Source organism: Acipenser ruthenus, chromosome 7 (genome assembly GCF_902713425.1).
Source record: "Acipenser ruthenus chromosome 7, fAciRut3.2 maternal haplotype, whole genome shotgun sequence".
Taxonomy (NCBI): Eukaryota; Metazoa; Chordata; class Actinopteri; order Acipenseriformes; family Acipenseridae; genus Acipenser; species Acipenser ruthenus.
The window spans coordinates 66260891-66271381 of NC_081195.1; the positions used below are offsets into that span (position 1 = coordinate 66260891).

Genomic DNA, 10491 nt, shown 5'->3' on the forward strand with positions numbered 1-10491 from the left:
GGGTGTGTATATCTATCTATCTATCTATCTATCTATCTATCTATCTATCTATCTATCTATATATATATATATATATATATATATATATATATATATATATATATATATATATAAACAGTGCCATGTTACCAGTGCAGGACGGGGAGCAATGTGAGCAGTTTTATTTATTGATAAGATATTCTACATGCGATTTGAGTTGTGTGTGTATCTTTCAACAGGAGCGCTACCCCATATTAATTATGCAACAGCACTGCCTATCCTCGGTGACTCTCAGTCATATACGAGCTGCGCCAGCATCACCCAGACACAGTAAATTGTTATGATTGATGCAAGACAGAATCGCCATTGCACAACTAAAATCGCTGGATTCTCTATAGGGTGTCTGGAATTATAATCGCATTGGCAGCTGCACAAATAAAAGAACAAGAAGAAAACGCGACCCATTCTGAAATTCGCTCTTATTGCAAATGTTTAAGGACGCATCATCCACACACTGACCACGGGCATCATGCAAGGGAGACGCGGCTTCATGGTGGTTGTGTGTGTGCTGTTACGGCTGAAGATTGCAGGTAAGGGATACATTCATTTGGGGAAGGTGAAAACGGCTCTGCATTTTGTGACTGATGGCGACCTTAAAACGATTTCCGGGTGTTTTGGTTTTGATCTCAGGGAATGGTTTGCTCTCTATAAAAAACAAGTGCTCGTCCGATATTATTAATATTATAAAATGGCAGATGGTGAATGTATATATTCGTCTAGGCGTTTATGTTTAGGTAAGGATCATTCGTGCATCAAGTGTTTTATGTACGTTCTTGTTTTTATTTATCTATTCGTTGAATTAAGTAATAAAGCATTGTTTTAAAAAACGAAAGTAGCAATAATTAATCCACCCCAACAGCCACTAGATAATCACTTACCACAATATTGTAGCAATCTTGTAACCAGTTCTAGGCTCCAGGGTACATTCCAGTAGATTTGTAGTTGAAAATCCTGGCTTCTATGGAATTTCTCATCTCCAGGATTACCGCAATTACAAGAAACAAATCATATGTATTCTTCATTTCTATGATTGCCCATCATCCATGGGAGATAAATACAATCTTTAACATCCACTTATGTTGAGGTTACATGCAAACAAAAGCCAGTAACTCAATGGTAGTTTGAACCACACATGTTGAAGCATCATATTCTGAATGATCTTGTAGAACCATATACAAGGTGACTGACAGTAGGTGTTCGGTTGGCAGGTGTTTCCATATCCAAGACTACACAAAGTCCTGATGCCTTGAAGCTTTGACTGCATGGGCTCTTTGGAAGAATAGATGCTTATTTCCATCCCCTAACATTCCTGTATGAATTAGATACACAGGTGTAAACACTATGCAGACAAGTCACATTAAGTTAGCGCGGTCCTAGTTACCCATGGTGTCCCTACACCCTATTGATCGTATGAGGCTGGCCTTCTGTATGCTGCACAGTCTGTGCTTCTTTATGGAGTGCTACACGCAACAATGTTTGTGCACAGCTTAATACTCATAAGTATGCAGTGAGACCATGGATGTGACTGGTGGGGTTTATGTAGTTCAGGAAACTATCTGTTCAATGGCTCAGGTATTGCAAGCCTGGTCCCGCATGCTGAATAGAGTTAACAGTGGCACGTACTGCAGGTTCTAAAGGAATGCTATCACTAGATTCTACAGTGGCATTGACTCAGCTGCTGTCCTGTTTTCTTTACTGGGTGTTCAGGTTTGTCGTTCATGTTGTATAACCTTTGAAAGTGCACTTATGAAGCAGGTTTTAGGAAACTCCTCTTAGATGCAGTATCTTGTTTACAGAAACATACTGATGCTAACAGTAACAGGCTGCAGAGATTGCTTCCAGATAATGCTGTATGAAAACACTGTATAACAGAGACAGCAGAACAAGGTATTCTGACCTAAATTAAAACTCAGTGATCCAGACTTATTTAGCTTTCTCCACACTGTAAGCCCTGAAGAAATACTGTATGGAATGACAGCTGATTGTCTCCTTTTCTGGCATGTTCTGATGCCATACTGAAACTAGCAATCAAAGTGTTCATTTTAAGGAGGAAGGAATAAAAAAGGTCACTTTTACCCAGTTACTTTCTCATGCTGATTCTATTGCTATTACCATAACACCTGAATAGAGCTCATTCAATGAAACGTTTTGACTTGAAGTCTTTTTCAATGTCTTCAATGTTAACATGAGGTTTGGTTCACATACTTATATCTATGGGTGATGTGGTCTCCACCCCCAAGTGATAATGTGTGAAGGATTTCTTAATGGTGCCAGATCCTTCAAAACTGAACACATGACGGGAGTGAGTGCACATCACACCAGAATGTGAATCACAACTCATTCCAACACTGAAGACATTGAAAAAAAAGAACAGTTCAAGTCAAAATGCTTTTCAATGTTTTTTTTTTCTTTTTTGTAAAATTGTAAAAAGTAAACCAATCCCAATAATTTCTATTCAATATTTTGATAAAGAATACCAAAAAGAAGAGTGTGTTTAAATGCTGTTCCTTCATTTTAGGCTGCTTTTCTGGAGACCAGGATGACTTCTTGACGATACACCAGCGAAGGTCAGAAAGGCCTCTTGTCTTCTATCCGCCCGCAGAGGAAGGGATTGAGAAGAGTGTGGAGCTGGACGGTCTCGGCGTGCAGAGAAACCTTTTCCATTCCCTTTCACATGCCAGGATCAGCAAACTGCGCCCCGCAATGATTGTCAAATCCACCTTTCCACAAGCATCCCACGACCAGAGCATCAGTCTGCTAGCCAGAATTGATCAAGACCTGGAGATAGAAAACGAACCTGTGTCTGATGAAGACGTGATCATCGTGGTGAGTGTCTCTTTGTTTAAAGTCATTTTTTTCACCTACTTGCAATTTTATGATGTTGATTATTTCTCTTTTCTAACTGCCGAAAGCTGAACAGATTTCCCCATTGCATTCAAATTTTGTGACTAAACTGGCTTTGAATTTGGCTGATCCCTGCTTTCAAGTTACAATTCTCCAGACAAGCATAAAGCAAGTTCAAAGCAAGGTAAAAACAGATATAGAGAGAAATTCTGACAATAACTCAGGGATCAAAATAATTGCATAGCAGTTTGACCCATTCCAGGTTTTACTACAAGCTTGATTAGCCCCAGTGAATAGGTAACAAGCTCATGTGTGTCTTATTAAACTCATCGTAAAGTTATGAATGGATCAAACCGCTATGCAATGCAAGTCTTATCTCCATCCCTGTAACTGAATATTGGGCTATCAGGTCCCAAAACACTGTATGAACATCATAAAAAGACAAGGCTGGGAAATGTATAAATAGAATGACATTTCAAGCTGCTTGCTCTTTAAAATAGGATAGCTGTGTGCACAATCACTGCATTTTCTTGTATGGGATGCTTGTTTGTTTTAGAACACGTGGATTGATTTGAAAATGTGTATATGACTTCATAACGATGGGGGGACAAAGCTTGCACAATTTCAGATTGTTATAATGAAGCATTCCCCCAAAACAACCACCCACTGGCTTTAAACCCCTCTGTGAGCACAATGCTCTGTGAGCACACATTGCTGTCATTCGTCTTGGCAGGCAAACACCCTTCTACTTGATTCTGCTTCTGTTTTGGTGTTTTTTTTTTTTTAAAACTTCTAGCTTGCTATCTATTTTCTGAAAGCATTTCTACGCTCTTATAGTCAGGTCATATGTGTCTTGCTACATTAAAGCATCATATTGAGCTCTCTGGCATCTTCAGTAATCCTCTTGTCTATTGTGTCATCGCTCTGTGCTTCCTCATCTGTTGCCATGCAAAGTACTTCTCCTGTGGCATTGCTGGAGGCCAGTAATCCACTCTTCGATGTCACTCCAGATTTCTGTGCTATGTCCTTTTGAATGTTATCATTTTAAATTGTACACATGTAATCCCTGTGCAAGCCTTTGCTTGGGAGGGCCTTATTAGCACCCACATCAATTTCAGGTAAAAAAAGGGGTTGGTCATAATTTAGCAAAAGTTATTGAGATTTTGAGAATCTGTTTCGGTATCAGTGTTTGTCACACATATATCTTTACATGTAACTAGAGAACTGCTTATTATCAGGATTTGGCCACATGTGAAAGGGCCTGGGAATCTGTATGTATGTGTGTCATGCTTGTACTTACACTTTTACATAGACATTCTTTGGATGCAGACCATAGTGGTCTAATAGATGTATTGATTTTACAGTTGTGTCCAGGTAGACATTTATGTTGCCAACATCATGGTTTCACACTGCTCCTTAGTGTCTGGTATCTTCTTAGCAAACAACACAGCATCACTAGAACATTGTCATGGCAACAGGCTGTTTACAATCCACAGCTTTATCTGCTGCTGAGCTGAATATCCCTGTGCTGTTTTCAAGCTGGAATGTAAGGTAATGCAAGGTTCTGAATTCCCTAAAAGGCTCTAAACCAATAGGATTCCCTTGTGGTTCTTTCAGTCTATTCCAATCCAGTACCTTGTTCCAGCCAGGTTCTAAATGATGTAATTAAACAAAACAATTAAAAACCAGGTTGGAAATGGGCACTGCTCTGCTCAATTGAGTAATTAAGGATTGTGACTGGTCAAGGCCCTGAGCTGGAACAGAATGAAGGAGATACAAGTAAACACCAAACTCCTTGTTTTTCAAAGTACATTTTCAAAATGGAATGTGTGTGTTGGGGTTTTAAAGTAATGCAAGCTTTAGACATTGTGCAGTCAGTGTTTTTTTTTTATTATTTTGGCTTCTTTACTTAATCGCTGTAATTATCCGTCAAGGGTTCTGCTCGGTGTATGTTGGCATCCCTTTATAGCACACCACCAATTGGATTTTTAATTTTTTTTTTAAATAGCCCCTTCTGCCCTTCAGTGTTATGATACTCCTCCTTAGTTTTTGAGAAGATAAACAATAATTATCTTTTTTTCTTCTTTTTTTCTTCTTTTTTACAAACGATAATGAACGGAAACCTAAAATAAAGGTCAGAATTAGTTTTTATTGTTAAAGGGTTATTGATTTTTAGAAGAGGGGATGATGGTTTAGTCTTCAGATTCAGATTCACAGATGGGAATCTTCGTTCTAAACGGCTTCTGGTGAAGCAGCTGGGGTCTGCCTCGGTTCTGTCTACAGCTCTTCAAGAAAATGCAATATTGTTCGCTATGCGATTGTACCCCTGTGCTGTTCATCCTTTCAAAGTCAGAAATGACTAACGCTTTGCATTGAAGCAAATGCTTACCTGGCAGCTTTCCAGAAAAGTCTGCCCCTAAAGGGGGGCCTCTATGCTATAGAAACCATTGTTCTAATACCTGGTATTGATGGCTTGTATTTCTAATCTACTAAGTACTACAGGCACACTGGATTTGATGGCACCCGTTGGATTAAAACCTTTGCCTTAATGTGATCCAGTGTAAAAACATTTCCCCTTCCTCAGTGCCCTTGGGCACTATAAACATTGAGACAGAGCAGTGTATGAATTGTCTGCTCTCCTATATGACAAGACTGCATGAGGATTTCACTCTCCTTGCACCAAAGGCTCAGAGCACAATCTGTATTTCTTAAAATGTAAAAGTGGATGTTAAAGTGGGGTGGATTTTTCACGGATCCTCCGATGAAGGTAACAGATGTTTTTAGACACACACACCACCATGCAGAGTTGAGAGATCGGTCATTGCTTTGGCTTAGAATGACAGAGTGCCCTTGGAGATGATTGATCCAGGCTTTAAATGTACACTGCCGCACCGATCCTGTAACAAGACTGCAGGAAGACCATTGTGCATGGAAGGTGTCTGTCAGTGTGAGCCATCTTTCAACTCTGCCAGTCCATACTATTCTACATATAGTGTATATCTACAGAATAAAAGGAAACAATGTCACCTTATTTAATGAGGAAAGCTGACCAGTCCCAGCACTTAGGATTCGCCAGTCATACTCAAAGCCAGGCAGATTTAGAGTTGCTGCTTTTATATATTACAGAATACATGCCAAGGGATTCAAATGCCTACCACATAAGGCTGACCAGTTAGGCAAGTGTTTGTGCTGCATATTCAGTTTCCTTATTCTTTTCATTATTCTTTTATCCAGAAAAAAGTCTTGCATCTCATTTCCATTTCCATGGTTTAAACCTGCCTTCCGCATGAACCTGAAAAGTACACAGCAATGGAATCGGATACAAACGATCCTATTCTATTTATTATTACATTTTACCATTCCTACAGCTTTAATGGCTTTCCTAAGCCCTTTTTGATCACTAGCCTATTTTTATTTTTAGATTAAACTATGAGAGGGGCACACTGCATTTAGCAGTCACCACTACAGATTTCAGCAATGCAAATTTCTGATGTATTTTGGGTAATTACTGCTTTCAAGCATTTGTACAGAGGTGCCGGTGTGGGTGTGAAGTGTAAGATAATCATGGCTAGAAGACCGAGGTGCTCAGGTGTATTGTGCGGTTCAGCTGTCTAGTACAAAGGGTTCATCCGAGGATCTTCAGCTCCCAGAGTAGAGAGTTCCCCTGCAGTGCGACGATTATAAACACTGCCTTTGAGAAAACTCTCCGAGTCATAATAAATCATCTCCATGAAAATGCAGCCGCTGTTTTCTATGAGACAGACCAATCCTCCTCACTGTCCCCTAAGGGAGCCCTGCTCAGCTGCATATTGACTAATGGAAGCTGAGTGCATTGCAAATTGAAGGTGGATTTGCTGAAGAAGCACAGGGAAGCTGGCGCAAGCCCCAGTATTTACTTGGTGTTCATTAATGTGTATCACTTTCCTGCAATCCTTTGAGAGGATAGCAGAAACAATGAACCATTGTGTTTGTGGAATTCGGGTGTATTTGGAAACACTGAAAGACACCTCCAAAGACAAACGTTTCGACTAGACAGTAAAAAGACTTCTCAATGTTTATTATTCAAAGCTTCTTTTAGTATTTTTATTTTTTGCACTATTGAGTGTTTTACAGTTTTGGTTGGAGTTGCGGTACTTAATTGTGCAGTATATACCCCACAGTAAAGGTAAGAACCATCTGTGCTTACCTTTAATGTGGGGTGAAATGCACAATTCCACAGATAAAACAAAAAAAATAATCAAACTCAATCATACACGTGTTTTAATAACTTCCTGTATAGGTCACATGACCTGCTTGTAGATGGACCAATAGAATAAAGCTGAGCTACAGAACCAGAAGTGAGTCCCTTCCAGGAAGACACTTTTAAATTAGTAGAGCTGCATTTGAATTCTGTGGATGCAAAAATAAATGGGGGAGGTGGTGGGTTGCAAAATGAACATTAGTGCTATGAAAGGTAGGCAGCTTCAAGCCCAGAATCCCTGTGCTCCCAGCAGTCTGCTGCTAATGCTGTGCCCTGCTGCCTCCTGTTTAATCCAGCTAGTGTTGTGTTGATTGCTGTTCCTGCAGCCAGCCACTAGATGTCTCACTTTTCAAACTTTAATCAGGGGAGCAATCCTTTTTCCAGGAAAAGCTCTGTACAGAACTGCTGAGACTGAGCCAGGAATGCCTGTTAGATTGAAAAGCCCTGTACAGAACTGCTGACACTGAATCAGGAATGCCTGTTAGATTGACGCTTCTGCCTTGAATGATTCTTTCTTGGGAATACTTCAAGACAGCCTAATAGATTGCAAAAAAAAAATAATGACATTTTGAAGGGCAGGTGGTTTGAGTTAATAGAAATGTCCTGGAAGAAAGCATCATAGATATTCATTACTGGCATTAACCAGCCCATTATGCTCTCAAATAGCATGCAAAAATGTTTTTAGTATGCATGCATGTGGGGTGAGACTGGCCGACAGTCTTGAACACAGTGTACACAATTGCTTTAAGTCTTACGAAGACTGGTAACTAAGGGTGTTGTAATGGAATTTTTATAACATTGCAATTGCTTAGCTTGCTCAATAGCAAACAAAAAGGTTAAGATAACAAAGCTTGCTCAATAGGAAGCAAATAGGTTTTAAGATATCAATGTAGTTTGTAACGCTAAGTCTAAGTTGAAGCCTGTCCCAAGTCAATAGGACTAGCGGGACATGTTATAAGGAAAATAATGATTTTGTGTGTAATAAATATAAAAAGTATAATTTGTTTTAAACTAAACTGACTGTTCCTTGGAACTCACGGGGGGGGGGGGGGAATTACCCCCCCGAAAGGGGTAGCAACAACCAATCAGAGACTTATTATTAACCTCTCTATTCAGACGAACCAATGAGAATCTAAAGTAAACAAACTTTGTGGGTAACAAGGAGCAACCAGTAAACTAATTTTAGCTGTCATGTCTAGCATGTATTTGTCATATGACTGTTCTATGGTTCTCTGAAATGGAGATAATTTCTTGTCCTATAGACTGACTGTGACCCTATATGGTCTCCATTTCCTTTAAGTCTTATAACCAATCCTTATATGGTTACACTGTCTAATTTCCTTCTTGTATGATGTTCCAGAAAACTATAGAAGCTGCGTTTAAAATTAGCTTGATGTGCGTCTCTGCCTATTGCTAACAGAGTCTGTGTTACTTTGTTGAGCGTGCCAGTTTGCAAACTAAAATAAAAGCTTTTGATTGAACTACAGCGTCTCCTCATTGAGTCAACACGCGGGCTGGGATAAAGGACCTGGAAGGATAACCCCTTACCATACCTAGGTTCAAGGGGAATCTAAAACTTCCATTACAGTGTGCTGATACTTGAGTAGTTACCTTAAAGAAGTATTTGTTTGCAGGCATTAAATAAATCTGTTCATTAATGTGTTGATTAAATGTGTTTAAAAAATATGGAACATTTTGCAACTTTTAATACTATATATATATATATTGTGAAAGAATCGCACTCACCGCGGTTCGTTGCCCCTTTAAAAAACACTGACCCAACACAGAAATTGATTTTTTAAGCACGGTTGCGCAATTTTTAATAAACACAAAAACAAAAATAAACAAAACAAACACCTAGCTCTCTTTGAGCACTAACTAAAACAAAACAGGAACCTAAATTAAACAGGACAGCTAAGCTGTTTACCTGTACAAAAACAAACAGAACAGCACACACAAAACCAAGGCTTCACTCTACCTTTTCTTTTCCCTTAATTTTACGGCTGTACCCACACACCAGCACAGTCGGGCTTCTACCCTCTTCAGCCACTGCCCAGAGCAGACTGACTGCTCTCCTTTTAAACCCTGCACCTGGCTCCAATTTTCAATAGTAGCCAGGTGCAGGTAATGATTAATAATAAAACAATTAAAAACAATTAAACAATTAAAACAAAACCAAAATGTGCCTTCCGCACATGTTTTTCTAGAGGGAGGAATTAACCCCCCTCCCTGCTGTCTCACACATCCCCCCCCATGTCTTTTCAAGACACTGGCCATACAACGGCCACCTCCCTCCACCCTTAAAAGACCACCCACCCTCAAGTCCACAAATGTCAATTTTCGCCCTCTTCCACGGGCGGGCTTGAGGGTGGGTTGGTCCCTCCGGCGTCTCCAGGGAGGGACCCAGGACCGGCGAGGAGGGACCCAGACGGCTTGTCCAGGGCGACCATAGCGCAGACCGGTGACCGGGAGCCAGGACTGACAGGCAGAGGCGTGCGCCTGTGGACCTGCGCAGCGACCTCTGGAATTCCAGGTGGAGCGCAGCACGATGCAAGGGGAGTGGAGCAATCAGCAGGGGGAACGCTAGTGACCTCTGCCTCTTGCGCAGCGACGTCTGGGATTCCAAGGGGAGTGGAGTAAGGGACCAGGTAAGCGACTGTGCCTGGCAGTGCTGCGATCTGGGAGCAAGGTCCAGCGCAGGGAGGTCTGGGCATTCCGGCCAGGTGTCCACGATGACGGGACTGGGGACCTCCCTCGGCAACGCCGGACTCACTTGCATGGATGATGGTTCTGGGAGAGGCGGCTCCTCCCCTCTGGCTCTCGGGACGGCAGCTCCACCCCCTCTGGCTCTCGGGACGGCAGCTTCACCCCCTCTGGCTCTCGGGACGGCAGCTCCACCCCCTCTGGCTCTCGGGACGGCAGCTCCACCCCCTCTGGCTCTCGGGACGGCAGCTCCACCCCCTCTGGCTCTCGGGACGGCAGCTCCACCCCCTCTGGCTCTCGGGACGGCAGCTCCACCCCCTCTGGCTCTCGGGACGGCAGCTTCACCCCCTCTGGCTCTCGGGACGGCAGCTCCACCCCCTCTGGCTCTCGGGACGGCAGCTCCACCCCCTCTGGCTCTCGGGACGGCAGCTCCACCCCCTCTGGCTCTCGGGACGGCAGCTCCACCCCCTCTGGCTCTCGGGACGGCAGCTCCACCCCCTCTGGCTCTCGGGACGGCAGCTCCACCCCCTCTGGCTCTCGGGACGGCAGCTCCACCCCCTCTGGCTCTCGGGACGGCAGCTTCACCCCCTCTGGCTCTCGGGACGGCAGCTCCACCCCCTCTGGCTCTCGGGACGGCAGCTCCACCCCCTCTGGCTCTCGGGACG

The 10491-nt window shown here is 42.5% G+C and overlaps 1 protein-coding gene across 1 annotated transcript in view; it reads left to right on the forward strand.

Moving 5' to 3' along the window:
* LOC117415951 (receptor-type tyrosine-protein phosphatase R-like) overlaps positions 1 to 10491 on the forward strand; it is a 56006-nt gene that overhangs the window by 471 nt on the left and 45044 nt on the right. The window contains exons 2-3 of the mRNA XM_059027639.1: positions 219 to 569; positions 2558 to 2865. Of these exons, the coding sequence (XP_058883622.1) occupies positions 509 to 569; positions 2558 to 2865 (369 nt within the window). The 5' untranslated portion in view covers positions 219 to 508. The remainder of the gene's footprint in view (positions 1 to 218; positions 570 to 2557; positions 2866 to 10491) is intronic.